Here is a 21457-nt window from a genome sequence, read left to right as displayed (position 1 = left end):
TATCAATAATTACACTACATGTAAATGGAATAAACTACTCTCCTTATAGCTAAGAGATTGTCAGAAAGATGAGACTACATGCTGTCTACAAGGAACAAGCTTTAGTTGTAAGGACACAAAAGGATTGAATGTAAAAGAATAGAAAACGGTACACCACACAAAGGCTAACCCTAAGAAAGCCAGATACACGTAGCATTTCAAAATTGACAAAGGGAAGCAGACGTGGCTCAACTGATAAGAGCGTCCACCTACCACATGGGAAGGTCCAGGGTTCAATACCCAGGGCCTCCTGACCCGTGTGATGAGCTGACCCACAACAAGTGCTGCCACGTGCAAGGAGTGCCATGCCATGCAGGAGTGTTCCCCGCATAGGGGTGCCCAACATGCAAGGAGTGTGCCCTGCAAGGAGAGCTGCCTCTCATGAAAAAAGCGCAGCTCAACAAAGAGTGTCACCACACACACAAAGAGCTGACTCAGCAAGATGGAGCAACAAAAAAGAGACAGTTTCCTGGTGCCACCAAGGGTGCAAGCAGACACAGAAGAACACACAGTGAGTAGATACAGAGAGTAGACAACTGGGGGGGAGGGGAGAGAAATAAAAGAAATCTTTAAAAAAATCAATAAAGAATCATTGCAAACCTAAATGTACATGCACCTAATGATATAGCTTTAAAATATATTCAGTAAAATGATCAAATCGAGCATCATATTTAATAATTTAACAGACCCATCAGAGTAACTGCTAAAACAAGCAGATGAAAAAATCAGTAAGAATATAGAGGATTTGAAAACACAATTAAACAATTTAACCCAATTACATTTGTAGAACATTTCACCCAACAACAGCAGGATATGCTCTTTTTATGTGCACATAGGAAATTCACCAAAGAATTCCAATGCTATACCATAATCAAGTGTCAATATATTTCAAAGAACTGAAATCATGCATAGTATATTCTCTGACCACAAGACAGTTAAACTAGAAATCAATTTTTAAACTTTAAAAACTCTTGAATATTTGGAAATTAAGCAACACACTTCTATATAATCCATGGACCAAAAAGAAAAAGGCAATGGAAAATTTTAAGTATTTTGAACTAAACAATGGTTATGATATAGCACATGAAAGTTTGTGGAACACAGCTAATGCAGTACCTAGAGATAATTTAAACTTTAAATACCTATATTAGTGAACAAAAAAGAGAAAATTAAGCTTAAAGAGAGTAGAAAAATGAAATAATGAAGAAAAGTAGAAATAAATACTATATATATATTACGTAGAAAAATACTATAGGGAAGCAGATGTGGCTCAAATGATAGAGCTTCCACCCACCATATGGGAGGACCTGGGTTTGATCCCTGGGGCCTCCGGGTGAAAAAGAAGAAGAGAAAGTGAGTCCACGCAGCAAGCCAGTGCCCACATGGTGAGCCAGTGCCCCGCACAAGATGATGACGCATCAAAAGAGAGACAAGGGGAGAGTCAAGGTGAAGTACAGCAGAGACCAGGAACTGAGGTGGCGCAATTGACAGGGAACCTCAGAGGTCTCCAGGATTGAATCCCAGTGAATCCTAGAGGAGAGAAAATGAGAAGAGAAGACAAACACAGACAGCAAAAACAGCAGGGTGGGAGGAGGGGAAGGAGGGAAAATAAGTGAATATATCTTTAAAAATAAATAAATAGATAAAAATTAAAATATTGTAGATAAAATTAGCAAATCCAAAAGTCTAATTCATCATCATCATCTTCACATTCGCACAGTACCAAGAGCTACACCCCCAGTGCCCCATCCAGGTGGCAATGTTTTGTGATACTTGCTTCAGAGAAATAAGCCACCCCAACCCCTCACACTCGTGCCTCCTCCCTCCCTTAGAGCCTCACTGCCCTGAGGTTGGGTGCGTGTCCTGCCCGGGCCACTCTGAGTGCCACCGGCCCTGCCTTGTCGATTCAGCTGGGCCGGCAGCTATTGTGGGTGATAGAGGGGAGCGTGCAGCGCTGGGGCCTGTGCGGGCGTGTGCTCGGGTGCACGCACATTTGCGCATGCGTGTGCCGGCAAAGGCATGTGTGCATGCTCGTGCACGTGTGTGTCGTGTGCACACGTATGTGCATGTGTGTGTGTGCTGTGTGCACGCGTGTGCGTGCCCCGGGTGCTTCTGGAGGAGGGCAGCTGCGCCTGCCCTGGACCACCTGGGGAACCTTCCCTTTCACAGACAGGGAGGGCACCAGGACTCTCGCTGCCCGCCCCTCGCGGCGCCGGCTCTTGCGGGGTGGTGCTGGGACTGACCAACCTCGGGGCGGGTGCGCGGAGGGCATGGAGGGGGCCCGGCCAGCGGAGCGGGACCAGGGCCGGCGCTCACACTGGCAGGCTCAGGCTGGAAGGACGACGCAAGGTTCGGTGACCGTGCCCACTCCCTGGGCCAACTAGTCAGTGGGGGATGGGAGCAGCAGCCTTGCCGTGCACCTGCTGGGACTCTAGTGCACAGTGCTCCTCCTCCAGGCCAGGGCGGCACGCAGGCGGCCAACCTGATGGGCAGTGCCCAGGGGCTGTGGGAGAGGGGGAAGGGTCAGGGAGCTGTGGGGGTGGGGGGTGTGCAGGGGCCGGGTGTGCAGGTGTGCAAGGGCCGGGTGTGCAGGTGTGCAGGGGACTGCGTGTGCAGGGGCCAGGTGTGCAGGGGACTGCGTGTGCAGGGGCTGGCATCCAGGGGCCTGAGAGTTGGGGGCCCGGCGCTGCCCTGGACTGCCCCAAGCCCCTGGGTGGAGAAGCTGGGGAGCCGCCGTGTAGCCCCAAACCCAGGGAGGGCGGCGCTCTGGGCGGCCATCGTCTGGCGCGAGAGCCTCCGTCCACTCTGCCGCTGGGGCGCAGCTGCGGCTTGCCCCCTTGTCCCCGCGCTGCGTGTGCAAGCTGGCTGGGCGGGCGGGGGCGCCCGCAGGCTGCTGGAAGCGTCCTTGAGCCCCCACGCCCTCACTGCGTCACAGGCACGTGCAGGGGAGCTGGCTGGTCCTCAGGGGAAGCCCGTGTGTCCCCGAAAGCCCCCTGCAAAGGCAGAAGGTCCAGGGGACACCCCTGCTCAGGTCAGCCCTGCAGCCCCTCCCTGAGCAGGGGCCCCATGGCTGGTGACAGGGTCACAGCAGGTGCTGGCCCAGGCGCCGGAGCTGGGGAAGCACAGCGGGGGGCGGAGGTCACAACCCTTCCTCACCTGCAGAAAATTCTGCGCAGTTCCCCGTGCGTTTACCTGGAACAGCCCCAGATGACGGCGGGGTCACCTGTCTCTTCACCTGGAGGGTTTTCAGAAGAGAAAATGAGGTTTCAGGGACCGGAGGCCTTGGTGGGCATTACGTGCCCTGGACACCAGGCTCGGGCGGAGCGGCCCCTACACCGGCATCTTCGGGAAGGAGCAGCCGCCTGGGAGAGCGGCCCTGGGCGAGCAGCGCTGACCCCGCAGGAGCCAGCCCCCAACAACGCGGTGCCAATCGCGGTTCCACAGGGGATTTTTCTTTTTATGTCCGGGGCAGGCAGTGACAACGTACCAGACACAGGGACGTGAAGCCACCTGTCCGCTCCAGCGTCCGCAGCGAGGAGGCGTGTGGGGTCAGGAACAGCGCGCTCTGCAGAGCCCCCCACTCTGCACCTGCTTTCGGGTGAGGGCTGAGGGCAGGAGAGGGGGCAGGGGACTGGCTGTCCACATGGTCCCGGCCAGTGAACGGGCTGTGAGCACGGCTCCACGGGCCACCCAGCTCAGCCAACACCCGCTGAGCGCCTGCTGTATGCACAAGGGCGGTCGTTCCGTCCACCTGGAGGCGCAGAGGAGCCAGCCGAAGACCCCAGACCGTCCTCGGGGGCGCAAGGCTGAAGGGCTGCCGCCCACTGCCTGCTCCCCCTGCACCCCGCTGGGCACCCCACGGCAAGGCAGTTTGGCTGCCCGGGGGCTCCCTTGCCTGAGCAGCTCTGCCCTCCCCCCTGGGTGCCCTCGCTACATCCAGCGCATTCCAGGCCTCGACCACCGAGGACAGGCGGGCACTGGCGGTGGGGGAGCTGCGACCCCGGCCACGTCCCTGCCCAGCCGACGTGTCCAGGCGGCCCCCCTGGGGGCTCGGCAATGTCCTGCCGCCCCTCCGCCTGCACGGAGCCCCCACGTCCCCTGCCCGGGTCGGGCGGCCCCACCCCGCATGCTCGGGCCCCACACCCGTCCTGCGGCCGCCGCCCGTGTCCATCCCAGAGTCGCTGCTCTCCACGCCAGCCCCCGGGTCGCTCAGGCCGTGGAGGACAGTGTGGAAAATTCACAGAAGCGAAGGGCCTGTGCCCCGAGTTCCCGCGTGCCCTGCGCCCAAGGGGGCCCACAGCGGCGGCAGACGCCCACGTGCGCTTTGAGGGTGCGGGAGGAGTCTGGCTCGCCTTCGGGGGCCCTGGCGTCATCGCACGCTAGGACCCCACCCCTTGCCGACCCGTCGTCATGGCCAAGAAGAGCAGCGTCCCCGGCCTGGCTCCCGGGCGGCTCCGGCCGCGTCCTTGACCCTCAGCCCTTGCAGCCGGCCCAGGTGTGTCCGGCACCTCCTGGCCTGTCTTGGGGAGGGGGGGGTGGACTTCTAAACCAAGGGCCATGGAGACTGAGAAGGCTCCAGCCACTGTCCGGCAAGAGGCGGAGCCTGCTCCTGGCCTGGACGGGCGGTCCTGACATCATGACCACGGCACCGGCTGGAAGTCACCGGGAGGCTTGGACCCCCCCAGGGCCCTGCAGTGTCCACGCTCCTCGGGGAGGCCGGCTCCACCCATGGGGTCTGGCTCCTGCTGGGGGCAGGCAAGGCTGGGAGAGATTGCCCCCACTGTCCATGGGTGCCAGGCTGGCAAGGGGCCTGCTCCTGGCCAGTCCTGGGGCCCAGACTCTGGTGGCTGTATCGAGAGGCTTGAGGACGGCCTGTTACGCAGCCCAGATGACTGAGACACGGCCCCTCACAAAACAAAGGTGGTGAACGGTTAGACGTCGGGAGTCCAGGGGATTCCAGAACCCTGACGGAATGCTCGGGCCACAGCTCCCAGCTTCACTGGCCAGGGGGCAGGACGCCTGGGCTCTGGGCAGGGGACTATGGCCGGCGGCCAGTGGTCTTTTCCTCCCAGGCCACAGTCTGGGTTTCTTCCAAGCTGCTGGGGCAGGCAGAGCCTTCCTGGCAGGTGCATTTGCCGACCTGCTTTTCCAGCCAATGCACGAGGAGGGAACTGCAAAAACTAGGCTAAGGGACCTCTTGTAGGTGCCCCCAGAGGATCGCGTTGCTGGCAGTCGGGAAAGATCCTCTTCCCGGCAGAAGCCACACGCCAGGGGACACCTGCTTCAAGGTCTGCTCAGGAAGCAGATGTGGCTTAAGGAGCTGAGCTCCCGCCTACCACATGGGAGGTATCCCAGTGCCTCCTAAGAAGAAGGCAGGCTGGTGTGACCGGCAGGCATGGCAAGCTGAGGCAACAAGATGATGTAAGAAGAGACACAAGAAGAAAAACATAATGAGAGATACAGCAAAGCAGGGGAGTGGAGGGGGCTCAAGAGATTAGGTGCCTCCCTCCCACATCGGAGGTCCTGGGTTCAGCTCCTGGTGCCTCCTGAAGAAACAAGACGAAGAGATACAGCAAGTGAAAAACAAGGGGGTGGGAGAGGTAAATACATAAAAATATTTAAAAAAAAATATCTGCTCAGCTGCCAGGCGGGGTCTGGGCTGGTAGGACCCGGGGTGGGTGGGGGCAAGGGGTGTCCGGGGCCTTGGGGCTGGAGCCCGGCCCTCGCTGACCACAGGGGCGAGCCCGTGGGGGGGCAGCCCCTAGCCCGGTCCTCAGACACGGGGGCCGCCTGGCGCCTCCGGCGCCTCCCAGCGCGGGCTCGTGGGGGGCGAGCAGGAATGCAGGGCCAGGGTTGCCGGAGGCTCCCTGAGCGTTTTCCCTTTGGGTGACTCCCCGCCTTTCCCAAAGGGCTGTGGGAGGGCGACTCCCAGGAAATGCCTCGATCAAAGGAGCTGCGCCCCAGCCCCGGGGCCAGCACAGGGCCACTGGCCTCAGCCGGCCAAGGACAGCGGCCACTCCCCGCCCGGCGGCCTGTGAGCGGGTGGGGGCGGTCTTCCCACGGTAGAGGCCGGGGTCCTCAGTAGCTGCGGGGGTCGGGGAGGTTTCCGCGCCCCGTGCCTCCGCAGGCCGGCTCCCCGCAGCAGAGCTGTCCCGCCGCTCAGGACCCGGGCGAGCAGCGGCCCTGCCAGGGCACACGCCGGCCTCCGCTGGGAGGCGGAGGGCAGTCGGCGGCGGGGAAAGGCTCCGGCGTCCGGGAAAGGCTCCGGCGTCCGTGTCTCTGTTGCGGGGCCGCCTCGCGGGCCGCTGGGCCTGAGGGAGCGGCCGCACTCCCCTCTCCGCCCGCAGCTGCTGGGTCGGCTCAGCCTCAGCAGAGTTTGCTCCAGGAGCTTTAATAAAGGAGCCGGAGAGCCCGGCCTTGTTCTCTCAGCGTGGTTTAAGCAAACTAACAAAAGCCGAGGGTGTGAAAACGCGGGTGAGCACAGGAGCTTCGCACAGCCTGCGAGCACCTGCAGGAGAAACTCCTCAAAGCCCCAGAAAACAGTTCAAGGCTGCAGGGCCAGGCGAGTGCCGACCCGAGGAAAGGTCTTCCTAAAAGCAGGATGACGGAAGCCATGCGGCTCAACTGACAGAGCATCCACTACCCCAGAGGAGGCCAGGGTCAAAAACCCGGGGCCTCCTGACCCGTGTGGTGAGCTGGTGCACGAGCACAACAAGTGCAGCCTGCTGCAGCGGGAAGCTGAGGCTCCAGTCACGCGTTGAGGTCACGCAACAGGAGATGGTCATGCATGCACTTGTTCACCCAAAACTAACTGAGTGGTTTCCCTTCATGGATAAGGCTGTAAATGCTACAAAATCAGGGCCAGTTAAGTGGGCGACATGAGGGCTTCATTTTTCCATCTCTGGTTGGACGTGATTCTGCAGTTTCCGGAAAGCCTGGGGTCCCCAGGTCACCAGCTGGGCTTTTATGTCCTGGAGGAGAGGCCAGAGCAGCCACATTCTAGAAGAACCGACCTTAAAAGTCAAGAACGTGGAAAACGTCCAGGAACAGGATTCGTAGTGTCCCAGAGACGTGGGGGACGGTGGCTGATGTTCCCAGGGGTGCTGGGAAGGACCTGGTGACGTCTGAGGAACGCCGCGTCACAGCACTCGCCGGCCTCCCACCATGACGGCAGCATGAACTCTCAGACCTGGAGCCAGAGCCTTGTTCCGGACGGGATGTGATCGTGCCGACATGTGGAATACAGGGGTCTCAGGGAGGATGAAAAGAGGAAGGATCTGAGAAAGAAAGGAAAAGCAGTTATTGGAGTGTAAAAAAGATGGAAGTCCCAGGTTGAAAGGACCCACGGGTGCCAAGGAGAAGAGGTGGGGAAAAAACCCTGTCCCACCCTCCCCGACACGTCACACGAGTCTTAGGAAAACAGAGCCTGGGAGGATTTCTAAAATCTTCCCCAGAAAGACGATGTTCCAGGAACGAGGTTTTCCTTCGCTGTTCTGAACGCGGGAGGACACAGGAGCGGGACTTTCACAGCGTGGCGGGAGCAGGACCCCTGACCCGAGACTTCTCTTCGCAGCACACGGCACCCAAACCTGAAGGCGTGTTCAACACACGCAGGCAGCAAGAGCTCAGGCTCGCTGATCAGAGACCCACGCGGGAACCAGAGGGAGACCAGGCGAGAGAGACCAGACGGGGAGCCGTGTGTCGTTAAAAACCAGGAGAATGTCTAGACGCGTCAACGCGGAGCAGACGCTGGCAGAGACCCAGGCTGTGACTGTGACGCAGCTGTCCCCGCACAGGGACACGGGTTAACAAGGAGACCGGGCACACTGCGCCGATAACCTGACCTGTAGAAACAGGTCTACCCTTAGCACAGTGGATGAAAGCAGACTAAACAGTCAAAGAAGATAAGGAAAATCTAGGTATTTTCTGCTTGTGAGTGACACACCTAAAACATCTGGACACACAATGGCCGAAAGTAAAAGCGTAGACTATTCTAACCAAAGGAGGACGGCCTTGCTCCACTGATGTCAGAAGAAACAGATTTAAAACACGCTGGATTCTCAGGGTGGAGCGAGGCCACTCTCCCATGACGAAGGATGGTAAAGACTCACTCAACAAGCAGGTGTAACCATTTCAAGCATTTACCCACCTAATGAAATAGCTTCCAAATACAGTCAATCCTCATTATTTGCAAATGGGCCCCTCCCTCGCCCGCACCTGCCCCTGAAGTGGTCACTCGTTTGCAGTCGTGTGCGGAGGTCGCGCGGCCCCCCTTCCGCTCGCCTGCTGCAAGCAGGGGTCCTGTGCGCAGCTTATTTAGTGCCCCCTGTTTTGGGATTTTGTGCTTTTTGTTGATGATTTCACCGTCTCCATCGGCCCCCCTGAAGTGTGGTGTAGAATTCGCAGGAGCGCAGAGGCTGGGATGCGCCCTGCAGATCCAAGGCCCGGGGGACGGCGACGCTGGCAGGGAGCGCGACGCTCAGGAATCAGCGCTCGAAGGTCGGGTGGCTTTACCCGGAACCTGGAAGGCCGGCGTAGGTGTGCGTCCTCGGCCAAGGCCGGTAGGCACCGACCCCGGCCTCCCCAGAACAGGGCTCAGGGTTTGCCAGTTCAGCCTTCACGGGGACTCAGCACACGCCCAGCTGCGACCACAAGGACGGGCTGCGCATGACTGCAGGCTGCTGGCACGACGGGGACCCGCCGCCCCCCACGGCCGAGGGGCCGGCCGCGGCGCTGCGTCATTGGCAGCTCAGGCTGGTGAAAATGGGCAGATGTGGAGAATCACGTGTCCCCCTCAAGGCCCCACGGGGCATTCACAGTCGACCACGTGCAGAATCTCACACAAAAGCGCTGCCAGTGCCAAGGCGAGGTGGCCGGGCCTGGAGGCAGGGCCAGCGTGAGAAAGCAACGAGTTAGTAACGAAAGACCCAGCCTTCCGGATTTAAGAACATGCTGCGGGTTGGTCAACGCCCATTCCAAAAAAAGACAGTATCTACCCCTGCCAGCTGGACAGCGCGTCCACCCCGTGGGATCTGAGCCCCCCACTGGGAAGCAGAGCGGGCGTCACCACCGCAGCCCTCAGGACCGAGGAACGAACAGACGTAAGCGGGGAGGGCAGCTGTGGACTGAGGTAGATTTATTATCCTAGCAAGAAGAACGTGCGTCATTGATACAAAGGCAGTGGCCACCGGAGGGTCTCAGAGGATGGAGAGGGAAGAACAGGTGTAAATGGGGCATTTTGGGGCCACTGGAATTGTCCTGCATGATATTGCTGTGACGGATACAGGCCCTAATACATTTTGTCAAAATCTATAAAACTGCAGGGCAAAGTGTCAGCCATAATGTACACTAGAGTCCATGGTTAGTGGCAACGCTTCAGCACGTGTTCGTCAGTTGAAACAAGTGACCCACGCTTAATGTTAATGGGAGGGTGAGGGGCTGTATGGGGTCCCCTGTGATTTTTAACTTTAATTAACTTTAATTTATTTATTTTTATTTATTTCTCTCCCCTTCCCTGCCCTCTCTCCCAGCTGTCTTCTCTGTGTTCATTCGCTGTATGTTCTTCTGTGTCCGCTTGTATTCTCCTGGCCCTGGGAATCTGTGTCTCTTTGTTGTGTCATCTTGCTGCGTCCCCTCTCTGTGTGTGCGGCCCTACTCCTGGGAAGACTGCGCTTTTTTCGCGCTGGGCAGCTTTCCTTACGGGGCGCACTCCTTGCAAGTGGGGCTCCCCTACACAGGGGACATCCCTAGATGGCACAGCACTCCTTGTGCGCATCAGCACTATGTTTTCGAAGTAACATTTATGTAATCTAAAACTTTAAAATAAATAAGTAAATACAAAGACCAAGCTGCTGAGTAACGTGCGCATCACAGAGGCCATCGGAAGGGAAATCCACGCGTCGCTAAAACTGAAAGGCGGGAGGTTCCCACACATCACGTGATGCTGGAGAAGCAGCGCCTCCAGGAAGGTGCAGCCCGAGGCGTGTCCTCAGGCAGGGGACAGCGGGAGGGACTGAGCGGGAGGCCAGCCAGGGTTGGAGTGGCAGGCAGGGCCCGCGTTTCCGAGATGCCGGGAGTTTCTAGAAAGTGTGTTAATGACGTCGCTGGGTCTCTGCGCAGTGGGGGCAAAGCGCAGTCCGAGTTATTCCCTCTTTTTATTGTTTGAAGGTTTTACCACGTGCAGAATTACGTTCAACACAAACAAACCAGTTTCGCTTTCACAGGAGCAGGTTTTCCCCGCTCATCGGTGACCTGCCCAAGGCCAGCGATGGTGCCCTCTGCCCGGGCACCCGAGCCCCCGCCCCGCTGGCCGCACCTGCCTGGAGCCCCCCGAGGCGGGAGGGAGGTGACCTCAGGGAAGAAAGGGAGGCAGGACAGGGGAAACGGGGTCCCCAGGCGGGTGGCCCTGTGGGTGCGCAGGGGTGGGGGGCAGGCTCGCCTCCCGGAGCCCCCCGAGGACTTTGCTCTGCTTTTCCAGCACCGATGACCCTGACCCGGTGTCAGCGGGAGGCGGCCCTGACCTGGCCCCTCTGGACTCTGGCTCGGGCAGTGGGCGCTGCAGCTCTGCCGTGTCCCCCAGCAGGACCGCGGCTCTCCTCTCCACGTGGAGGGGGCATCGCCCATGCCCCCCCTTCTCACCCCAACTGAACCCCCACGGGTGTCGGGAGGCCCTCGCCGCCGGCGAGGACCAATCAGGAGGCCCCCAGGCCAGGCTGGCTCCAGCGCCCCCCCCACAGCCCCTGGGGAGATGGGCTCCCGCCTTGCCCCGCCCCCGGGTTCCCCCGCCCTGCTGCGCCCCCTCCTCAGGGGCCACCTCCTCGGGAAGCCCCCCACGGCGTCTCCTGGTCTCTCGTGGCCGCTCGTCCGGTCCCCGCCCACCCAGGCGGAAGCCCCCGCAGCGCCGCCCGCGCCCCCAGCCCTGCTCTGCCTCGAGGGCCTGGAGCGGGCGCGGGTCAGCAGCGGGGTCACCGCCGCCCAGCGTCCTGCAGGCTCCGTCCACTCCCGGGGCGCGGGCTGGCCAGGCCTGGGCGGGCACGGGGGCCCACGGGGACCCGGGACGCCTCAGACCCCCCACCCCACCCCAGCCCCCGGCCCCCGGCCCCCAGGACCCCGCGGAGCGCGCAGGGCACGTGGCCGCGGCTAGAGCTGCGCCTGCGCCGCCAGCGGACGGCACAGCCCGCCCCTCCGGGGGCTCCCGGTGGAGACCCCCGGGCCGCTGCCCGCGTGCGAGTGCGTGTGCGTGCGTGTGCGTGCGTGTGCGTGCTGCAGGCGAGCGGACTGGGGGCAGGGGGCAGGGGGAGTGACCCCTCCCCGGGCAGCAGCTGTGGGGGCCCCGCTCTGGTCCCGCTCAGCGCCCGAGGAGAGCCCCCCCCAAGGCTCCCCATGCCAGGCCCCGCCCCCAACAAGGCCCCGCCCCCAGCAAGGCCCCGCCCCCGCGAGGCCCCGCCCCCCGAGCTCAGGCCCCGCCTCCAGCATGCCCCGCCCCCCGAGCACAGGCCCCGCCCCCAGCGAGGCCCCGCCCCCCGAGCACAGGCTACACGCCCGGACACGCCCCCGCCGCTGTCTCACTCGGGCACAAGAGCCAGAGCCTCGGCCGCGGGCAGGTGAGGGGCAGGGCCGGGGGCGCCGGGGCCGGGCCGGGCGTGGGGGGGGGGGTGCCGGGGGCTGAGGGGCGTGCGGGGGCGGGGGGCGCCACGAGAACGCGTGTCCCTTCCGCCGGGCGCGCCCACTGCCCCGAGCCGCTGCCCGCACCCCGCTTCCCCGGGGGCCCGGGGCTGCCCTTCCCGCCTGTGCCCCCCGCAGAGCAGGAGGAGCCCCCGCAGCGGGGGGCGCGGGAGAGGCGAGCGGGGCGTCCCATCACCTCCCGCAGGTGCGGCAGGTGCGGCAGGTGCGGCAGGCGCGGGCGTGTCTGTGGAGTCGCGGGTGAGGTGCCGGGAAGGGAGCCCCGTGCCGGGAAGGGAGCCCCGAGCCGGGAGCGCAAAGCCCTCTGGCGTCCACGCGGGCTTCCCCGCCACCGCCTCGCGGGACAGCGCCCTGAGGGGCTTCTGCCTGGGCCGGGAGCGGGAAGCAGGGCCGCGGCCCCCCAGAGGCGCCGGCGCAGGTGCGGGCCTGGGTCCAAGACCCCTGGGCGGCCATGCCAGAGCCTGGTCCCCAAATCTGAGCATGTGGCACCTGGTGGCAAAGCGGGCGCTGCGGGCGCGGTTGAGCCGAGGCCCTCGAGATGGGTTGGTGGTCCTGCAGGCGGGGCGCTGCTGTCCCCGCGGGGTCCCTCCCGCGGAAGTGGGGGTCCGAGTCGGGGGACGCGAGGCTGAGGGCAGAGACTCCTCAGGACCGAGGGTGGCCACGGGCTGGGACGCGGGTGCCCCCTCCTGGGGCCCCCTGGAGCCCCCGCCTCGACACCAGCCAGGGAGACCCCTGCCGGGGCCTGGACTCAGCCAGGCTGCAGACGGTGGGGGCGAGGCGGCATCTGAACTTCGGGGGGCCCCGTGGCCGAGGGGCATCAGTGGGGGCCAGAAGGGGCTGCGGCTGGGAAGGTGGGGTCCCCGGGGAGAGGCGCCGGATGAGGGGCCCAGCAGCTCCCCTGGCCCATGTGGGCCGGTCAGCCTGGGGGCTCGTGCAACCAGGCAGGCCTGACAGCGTGTCCACGACACTTCCGGGCTCCTTGGGCCACTCCGCCAGGGTGCTGTCCTCTGGTCCCTGCCGTGGACCCACCTCCGGAGGAGCCTGCCCAGCACCCAGCAGCAGGGCGGGGAGGGCCCAGCAAGGAACCTGCCCCCACCCCAGGTCTCCAAAGGGCCCCTGACCCTGGGGAGGGACGGGCTCCGGACCCTGGAGACACGGCCACAAGCGGGGGTGGCTGCCCTGCCTGCTGAGCCCTGTCCGGCGCGTCCTGCTCTGGCGGCAAGGGGGGTGGCACCAGGTGGGCCCCCCACGCCCGCGGCCAGGCCGGTGGGATCACGGGATGAACTTGCTGCTCAGGAAGTCCCCGCCAGCGGGACCCAGGGGCAGCGCCCTGTGCGGCCAGGCCAGCCCCTCTGCCCTCCCCATCTTCCTGCCTGCACCCCTGCCCTGGCTTGGCACCCCAAGGGCCTTGGCTGAGCCCTTCAGAGATGGGGTGCCTGGGACCCTGGGGGGACTGTCCGTTGGGAGAGACTTGGGGGGTGGGGAGGTGTGCAAGTGCATGTGTGTCACACACGTGTGTATGCGTGAAGGCGTGTGCTTGTGTGTGGCTCGGCCAGGGCAAACTGAGGCCTTAGGACCGGCCGGGAGGGCAAGGCCCACAGGGTGGTCTCCTGGGCGCCCTGGCTGCTTCCTCTGGCGTCCGTTGCCCGCTGCCCCCACCCTGGGCTGGCAACTGAGGTGCAGGGGCCACTGCAGCAGGGGGTCTCGGCTCTTTCAGGTCGTGGACCACGTCGAGCCACAGAAGACCCTGCGCCTGCGCCCCCCCGCGGCGCCTGCTTCAGAGGGAGCCCCGAACCCCCGGCCTGGCCACCTGGGCGGCCGGACACGGTGAGTGCACGGGAAGCACGTGGGGCGCGGGAGCGGGGGCTGGGCCCTGAACAACGGGGAGCAATGGGAAGCCACGGGCGTCCCTGTCCAAGCCCCTCTGCCCAAGTCCTGCCCTTATGTGGCCAGGTACCCCAGAGGACACAGCCTCAGGTGGGAGTGGACACCTGAGAAATCACGCAGGTGCCGGTGTGGCTGCGGGACGCACGTTCAAATGCGCGGGGAGGCTACGGCGCCCCCGGTGGACACATGGGTCAGCGGCGTCGTGGTGACCCTGGACAGGCGGTGGGCCGTGCGCCGCTTTCCCTCTCTGCGCCACGGGCTTCAGGGCTGCCCCATGTGGGACGAGCGAGCGCTGCCCTTGTGGGTGCCTCCGGGCGCAGAGCCGCACAGGGACGCGCAGGCGTCCTCCCGTTAGCTCAGGATGGCCGCGACACGCACCGGGCAGGGCCCTGCACAGGACGCAGCCCGAGACCCCCGAGACCCAGGCCGGGGCAGGCGCCTCTGGAAGGTCCAAGAGGGGTGGGGTCGTGCTGATGGTCGCCGGCCTGCGACAGGGAGGCACCCAGGCCCCTCACTGCCCTGCGAGGCGCGTCGCCTTTCGAGCTGCTTCCGCTCAGGCTCACTGGGTACCCGGCGTCTGCCCCAAAGCCACAGCCGCTCCTCCCTGTGAACCCCTCCCTCGGCAGAGACTTTGACATGCTCAGGTGTGTCCAGGGGACCCCCGGCCCCTCCACTCTGGTGGTCTCCCTGGGGGACCCAGTGGACAACCGTCCTCAGGGGCTGCCGGGGGAGAGGGGCAGCGCTGGGCAGTGGAGGCTGGTGGCCGCTCCCTGGGCGAGCCCGCGCCCTGTCGGTAGAGCCCTGGGTGCAGAGCCGCCCGGCCCGGCCTGTCTTGCCTCGTCGAGGTCCCCACTGACTCCCCCTGGGGTGGGGGTCGAGCCACGCCGCAAAGACGGGCCGTGGGGAGGTGGGGGAGTGAGGGGCATCCGGGGGTGCCCTCCCCCTGTCTGGGCAGAGGGGGTGGGACACGGGGGACACGTGGGTGCAGGGGAGGGGGTTCGGGCAGAGAAGCCTGGGGCGGCAGCTCCCTTCGCAGCAGAGACCCACTTTTTACTCTATGGGGCACCCGCTTAACATGGTGCTGGAAGAAACACAGGAGCCGTTTCCCCTGAATGGGTGCAGGGTGGGTGGAGTTACACGCCTGCCTTCGATGCCCTCTGTGAATCTGGTCGTCGTCTGTCCTGGGTACATTTATGTGTAAGCGTAAAGGACTTTCCTTGCAGCTCTGGAGAGGAAAAAATGCAGTTTAATTAGAATACTGGGAAAGTGGCCAAGTGGGCTCCTGAGCGAAAATCTCCAATTCCCAGTCCTGACGTTTTCTAGCTGGGTAATCGGAGCAAGTCGACCCCCAGCCCCTCGAGGGCCGTGCCCCCGGGGCCCTGCAGGCTCCGCTGCCGGCTGGTCACACCGTGCTTTCACTTTCGCTCCATACTGGCCACGCACCCTCCCAAAGTCCAGGGTAGCAGGATGGTAAACATTACGTAAGGTGGCTGCGCTGATGTCACTCTCCTCACCGCCCAGGTGGCCAGCAGCTGACCCCTGGCGGGACCGCCTGGCCCGGGTGTGGACCCGCCCGGGGAGTTGGCCTGGTAGACCAGGGCGGGGGCAGGGCAAGCCGGCCCAGGGGACTGAGCGCTGCTGTGCGCGGGGAGGGAGGTCGCCCGAGCCTGTGGGGGGCTCAGATCCCCTGCTGGCCCGCCCCAGCACCGTGCACGTGAGCGCGTGTGCGTGCCTGTGCATGTCACATGTGAGTGTGTGCATCACGGGTGCGAGTGTGTGTGCGGGGGCAGGGCACTGGAGACGAGCGTGTCAGCTTCAGAGAAGGTGGCCCCTGGGAGGCTGGGGTGTCAGGGGTCCCCAAATAGGGCAGGCGGCAGGCGAGACGCAAAGTGCCGACGCTGCCCTTTGAGGAACGCAGCCTCCAGGGGGTTGCCCTGAGTGGGGGACCCTTGACCGTGGGCAGGGCGGAGCAGGAGGAGCGACGATGGACTCTGCTGTCCCCAGCCCACGCCGTGGGTGTAAGGAGCAGGCGGAAGACAGCAGTGTCCACGCCGGCGCAGGGCCGGGCGCGGCCACCCACAGGCGACTCCCCAAGGGGTGTGGGCCGACGGGGTCCCGAGGCCACGCACAGAGGGCAGGGCTCCAGCGCCCGTCCTGTGGCTCGTGTCCCAGTGGACATGCCGCTGCAGGCCACAGGAGGAGAGGCCGGCCTCCTGCCCCCTTGGCTGGACTCGGGGGGCTCGTCTCCCCGTCGGCCAGGCGGCACCCCCAGCTCGTCCAGCTCGTCTCGTCTCTGCAGGACAGAATGCGTGCGTCCGGGGCCGGGAGGTGGGCAGGAGGCCAGGGCAGCCGGCCCGGTGGAAGAGTTGCAAAAATAAAGCAAACTCCCCAGAAATCCAACAGAGCCCCCGCCCCTCACCCAGACCCACATTTTGACATTTTGCCGCTTTTGCCGCCTCGTTCTCTGTCTAATTCTGTCTACTGAGAGCAGGTTGCACTCGTCACATGCCTGGAACACGTGACACTTCCACATACGTTCCCTGAGAACAAGGACCTTGGCTTAAGCCACCACCTTAAGGGCAGTTACCAAGAAATTCAACGTTACCGTAAAGCTTGCCTTCCAGGCTCCAAGCTTTTTCCCCGCAAATGTCCTTCTGAGGTTTCTCCTCCGTTCCGAGATACCCTCCGGCTCGTGGATCGCGTTTAATTGTCCTTACCTCTTAGCCTCTCTTTATTTCTTTTCCACTTAAACTCGCTCAGCCCAGCCCCTCCCCAGCGCACCGTCCACTGGGGCTGTCACATTTCCAGGGCAGGTGTCCTCCCACCTTCCACACTAGAACCTTCCCGTCTTCCCAGGACACCTGCGCCTCTTTTGCGCTAACCCCCAGCCCTGGTAACCTGCGCTCGGCTTTTGTCCTAGGAACTCGCAATTCTCCAGTGTTTTCTTCGCCCTTCACGTGGGAGCTTATATTTAACACCCTAGCACAGCCCGAGGGACACAGGTGACGATCAGGAAGACGTCTAGCCTGGGGTTCAGACCTCAGCCGACCCCGTAGGGGCACGCCGACCGGGCGTGGGGCTTTCCTGAAGTGAGGGACGTTCTGGCACCAGAGAGCACAGGCGCCCACGGCAGCTGCTGCACCTAAAGCGGTTCATGGTGCGCTGTGCGGATTTCACCCCAATAAAAAAAGGGAAGAAAAAGCCGAAGGCTCAACCAACGGGCCGACAAGCCACGCTAGAACGACGTTACGTAGGGGTGACCTTCACACGCATCGGGGCGGGCGTCTTGGGCGGGCTACGGCCCCGAGGAGCATGCAAAAGCCGCGGTTCCCGGGTATTGGCAGGAAAGTTCCACACGGAGGCTCTTCGGGTTTACAAAAGCCAGATAGGAAGTCAGGCCGGGGGTCAGGAAAGGTCCCCTAAATGTGCATCGCCCAGACGGCAAAGCGCCCCAGCAGGTTCCATGGGCAGGAGGGCTCCTAGGATCCAGATGGGACAAAAGCCAGAGATGAAAGCACACAGAGGGGGCAGGTGGAGGTTGAGTGCCTGCCTCCCATGTACGAGGTCCTGGGTTCAATCCTCACCACCTCCTAAAAACAAGCCCACATAGAGCATTAATCTGTTTCTGTCCAAAACACAACTCGGGCTCATTTTTACCTGTTTTATTGTCAAACTAAGAGGGTAACCCCACCGTGCCAAGGTCACGTCCAGGCGCAGCTGCGCACAGCGACGGTGTTTGCTTTGTCTCTGTCTCGTCTGGGGACGGGCTCTGGGCTCCATGGAGGCCGGGGCTGCCCCGTCCCTCGAGTCCACTGAGCCGGCCTCTGACCCATCAGCCCTTCTTCCCCCAGGAGAGTCCCAGCCGAGGGCTCCTGACACCTGCCCCCTTCCTGCCCGCTGGGCCCACCACCCCCAGACGTCCGGCCCCTCCCAGGATGCGCTGGGCCCTGGTGCTCCTGACTGCCTCCCTGGGTGCTCACAGTGCAAGTAAGTCTGGGGCCACCCTCCCTGCTGGGCGCCAGGGACCAGCTCCCTCCCCCACCCATTCCCTCCCCTCCCCTCCTCTTCCCCCCTCCCCAGAACGCCCGGAAGCTGGGGGGCCTCAGGCCGGGCAGAGGTCCCCGGTGACCCGCCCCGTGCCCGCCAGGCTGGGACAGCCCCACCTGCACGGCGGGCGAGGTCTCCGTGTCCAGGGGCGAGCGGGCGGTGATGGCCTGCCACATGTCCAACGCCGTGTCCAGCGTCACCCTCGAGCTGTGCGTCCCCGGGAACCACTGCAGCGTCCTCTTCAGCGCCAAGGGCCCCGGCGACTTCTCCCACGAGGGCTGGCGTCTGCAGGTCGGAGGCCAGGGCGCGCGGCTGGTGATCGAGCATGCCCGGGCCTCCCAGGCGGGCACGTACAGGTGGCACCTGGAGGGCCTGCAGCGGAGCGTGCTGCACACCTGGCTGAACGTGTCAGGTGAGGCCGGGGCGGGGCTGGGTCAGGGTCAGGGTGGCTTGGGGAGCAGGCCTGGGACGTGGCGCCTCCCGCCCCCACGTGGCGCCTCCCGCCCCCACGTGGCCCAGCCTCAGGGGTACCTCAAAGCCTCCCCAGATCATGGCCCCTCTGCCCCCTCCGCCCCCGCCCCCACCTGCACCCAGGAGACCCTGCGGGCAGGGCGGACCAACTGAGGCGCCTGTCCCACTCCCCCCGCCCCCGTCTTCCTGAGGCCGTCCTGCGCCGCCGCCCCCCTCCCCCACCCCCTGAGGTCGTCCTTTTGGGCCCCCCTTCCCCTTCCCCTCCTAAAGCCCTCAAGTCCCCACCGCCCAGGTGAGGCCCCGTGAGCTCCGAATGCAGATTCGGGGCTCCCCTCAAGGGTGCCCCACCTGGGGCTGGGGGGCGAGCTTGGGGCGTGGGGTGGAGCTGCAACCTAGCCCTGGTCCCGTCTCTGCAGAGCCCCCCACCCCCGAGAGTGCCCCGGAGCGCCCGGAGAGCGGAGGCCACTGCGTGCCCCTCCCCGCCGCCCGGCCGCCCCTCAGGATCTGGGGGACCCCCTCCAGGTCTCTTCTGCCCCCCAGCCCTCCACCTGCTGGGGGCATGAGGGCTGCCCTCTCACCTCCGCGCCTCTGCCCCCGCAGCCACCACCCCTGCAGCCACCCCTGCCCCCGCAGCCACCACCCCTGCAGCCACCGCATCAGGCTCCCTTGGGGTTGCGTATCAAGCGCGCACGCAGAGGACCTGGCAGGTGGACGTGGAGAGGACCAGGCCGGTGGCCGTGGCGCTCGCGGTCCTGGCGGCGGCCGTGGTGGGCGTCTGCGTCCTGGCGCTGTGGGGGCGGCACCGCAGCCTCCGGAGGCACCAGCAGGTACAATGGGCCCTGTGCCCGCGGGCAGCTGTGGGAGTGTGACAAGCACGTGTGTGGACGTGACCGCGTACACAGGCCTGAGTGTGTAAGCACGCGTGGGTGTGGGGCGTGGGCGTGTCTGAGCGGGGACAGCTGTGTGGTGTGGCTTAGCGTGTGCGTGGGCACGGAATGTTCGTGCCGGTGAGTCTGGGTGTGTCTTGCTCACCACAAGCACGCCCCTGTGCCCAGCCTCACGCCCCTCCATCCCCAGATGCAGAGGTTCTGAGCCTGCAGAACCCCCTAGCAGAGCCCACCTGGCAGAGCCCACCCGGAGGAGCCCACCCGAAGGAACCCACCTGGAGGAGCCCACCCGGAGGAGCCCACCCGGCGGAGCCCACCCGGAGGAGCCCACCCGGAGGAGCCCACCCGGAGGAGCCCACCTGGAGGAGCCCACCTGGCAGACCCCACCTGGAGGAGCCCACCTGGAGGAGCCCACCTGGGGGAGCCCACCTGGAGGAGCCCACCTGGCGGAGCCCACCTGGAGGAATCCACCTGGAGGAGCCCACCTGGAGGAGCCCACCTGGCGGAGCCCACCTGGAGGAGCCCACCCGGAGGAGCCCACCCGGCGGAGCCCACCCGGAGGAGCCCACCTGGCGGACCCCACCTGGAGGAGCCCACCTGGAGGAGCCCACCTGGGGGAGCCCACCTGGAGGAGCCCACCTGGCGGAGCCCACCTGGAGGAGCCCACCTGGAGGAGCCCACCTGGCGGAGCCCACCTGGAAGAGCCCACCTGGAGGAACCCACCTGGAGGAGCCCACCTGGCGGCTGCCTCCCCAGCCCTGGAAGCCCTCGGGCACTCTTGCCTCCAGCTGTGACCACAGCCCATGTCCGCAGCCCACCGTGCCGGCCCCAGCTGGCAGGGCCAGCCTTCAGCACTGCCCCTCGGCGACTGGGGGTCAGGCTGCACCTGAGCAGACCCCTCCCGCCCCTTCAGTGCCCGCCCCGGCCTCCTGGGGCTCCTGATCGTTCCACAGGGCTGCGTGCCGGCAGGTGGAGTCGCCCTCACCCCACAGCGAGGTGGGCCCTTGTCAGGACAGCTCAGGTGGGCGATCGCTGTTTTACTGGAGAAAAGACAAAAATCCGGAGAGTCGCTCTGATTGAAAACCTCCAGCCCTCGCTCGCCTTGAAGGTCCCCACACTGGAGGGCCCGGGCGCTGCCAGCTGGCGGCCACGCGGGAAAGGCCCGGAACGCGCCACCCTCGCCGCCGTGGCAGGCAGGGGCGTGGGCTTGTGCTGGCACCTGTGAAGGGCCAGGGCACTGGGTGCTGGGCCTCCACCGGGTGTGGCTGAGCTCAGGCTCTGAGGGCGGCGTGGCCGCCAGGCGCGCTCTTCACGTGCCTCCTGAAAAGAAGACGAGCACACAACGAGCAGACCCGGGAGCACACACCGAGCAGACCCGGGAGCACACAACGAGCAGACCCGGGAGCACACAACGAGCAGACCCGGGGAGCAGACAGTGTGCAGACGATGTGGGGTGGGGAAATGAGTAAATATGTTTTTTCTTAATATCACTTTTTTTGTTTCAAATTGTATTGGTAGATACTATAAAGCATAAATCTGTCCAAAGCGTACACTCAGTAGTATTCAGTATAACCACGTAGTTGTGCAAAATTTTTTTTTAAGAAGTTATATCAAAGTTAATTGGCAATGACATGCTTTCATCAATTGTAAGAAACATATCCCAGCAATGCAAGGTTGTTAGTTATGGGGGTGCTGGGAATCCTGTATTTTAGACACGATTGTTCTGCAAACCACAGCTTTTCTTATACAAATAATTTTTAAGTGTTTAGGTTAATTTGTAATCCTGCCGTGGGTGTGGTGGGAGGGTCCACGAAAGTCCCATGAGCCTCCCTCCACCCTGCTCACTGCACACACCCGTGAGAAAAGCTACAAGGAAACGCGGGAGCTGGGGCAAAGACCACTTCCACATTCTCCTCTGTACCTTTATTTTCCGTGTTTCCTCTAAAGGAGATGACCCCTGCCTGCCGCCCCAAAGGGCCCCCGGCTCCCGCGCTCCTCTCTGCTGTCGCCTCCTCCCTCCACCCGCTACTCTGGCCTCAGGGATTCTGTGTCTGCTGACCCCTCCCGTGGGACGCTTTCCCTGACACCCCTGAGCCCTCCCTCGCCTCCCCAGAAGGCCCCCCCCAGGCCTCCTGGGACCCCCCACACCCCGCCGGCAGCCCCTGTGAGCTCCGCCCTCGCTGCCAGGTCCCCTCCAGGCGGGCAGCTGCAGGCGGCGGGGGCTCTGGGCCCGGGACCCGCACCCCCTTTGGGCCCTCTTCCCCTCCACCCTCTCCCGCCCTCGCCCCCCATCACACGGCCTGGGTCAGGGGCTGCCCCAAGGCTCGGGGGCGGTTCTGGGTCCCGAGAGACCCCCAGAGGGGCAGCTGAGCGCGGCCGCCCTCGGGCCTCTCTCACCCCAGGCCCCCGGGGCCGGTTTTGGATTCATGCTTCTGGGTTGGACG

The 21457-nt window shown here is 63.8% G+C and overlaps 1 protein-coding gene across 1 annotated transcript; it reads left to right on the top strand.

The window, feature by feature from the left end:
* The first annotated feature begins 7758 nt into the window (after positions 1 to 7758).
* LOC101426423 (MAGE-like protein 2) lies at positions 7759 to 20563 on the top strand. The gene is made up of 10 exons (XM_058285026.2): positions 7759 to 7843; positions 8627 to 8792; positions 10846 to 11055; positions 11145 to 11268; positions 11572 to 11642; positions 13439 to 13548; positions 17460 to 17595; positions 17850 to 18067; positions 18727 to 18953; positions 19182 to 20563. Exons 1-10 carry the CDS (start codon positions 7759 to 7761, stop codon positions 19953 to 19955), a joined length of 2121 nt encoding a protein of 706 aa, XP_058141009.1. The 3' UTR covers positions 19956 to 20563.
* The last annotated feature ends 894 nt before the right edge of the window (positions 20564 to 21457 follow it).

This window comes from Dasypus novemcinctus, chromosome 21 (genome assembly GCF_030445035.2).
Source record: "Dasypus novemcinctus isolate mDasNov1 chromosome 21, mDasNov1.1.hap2, whole genome shotgun sequence".
Taxonomy (NCBI): Eukaryota; Metazoa; Chordata; class Mammalia; order Cingulata; family Dasypodidae; genus Dasypus; species Dasypus novemcinctus.
This window is presented reverse-complemented; position numbering and strand designations above follow the sequence as displayed.

What these genes read in the sequence shown, in the direction of transcription:
- LOC101426423 (XM_058285026.2), top strand. Translation starts at nt 7,759, where the DNA reads ATGTCTAGACGCGTCAACGCGGAGCAGACGCTGGCAGAGACCCAGGCT. An exon ending in GTCCCCGCACAGGGACACGG is followed by an intron (nt 7,844 to 8,626) that starts GTTAACAAGGAG and finishes CGGCCTCCCCAG; the next exon opens with AACAGGGCTCAGGGTTTGCC. An exon ending in CTGCGTCATTGGCAGCTCAG is followed by an intron (nt 8,793 to 10,845) that starts GCTGGTGAAAAT and finishes CCCCCTCCTCAG; the next exon opens with GGGCCACCTCCTCGGGAAGC.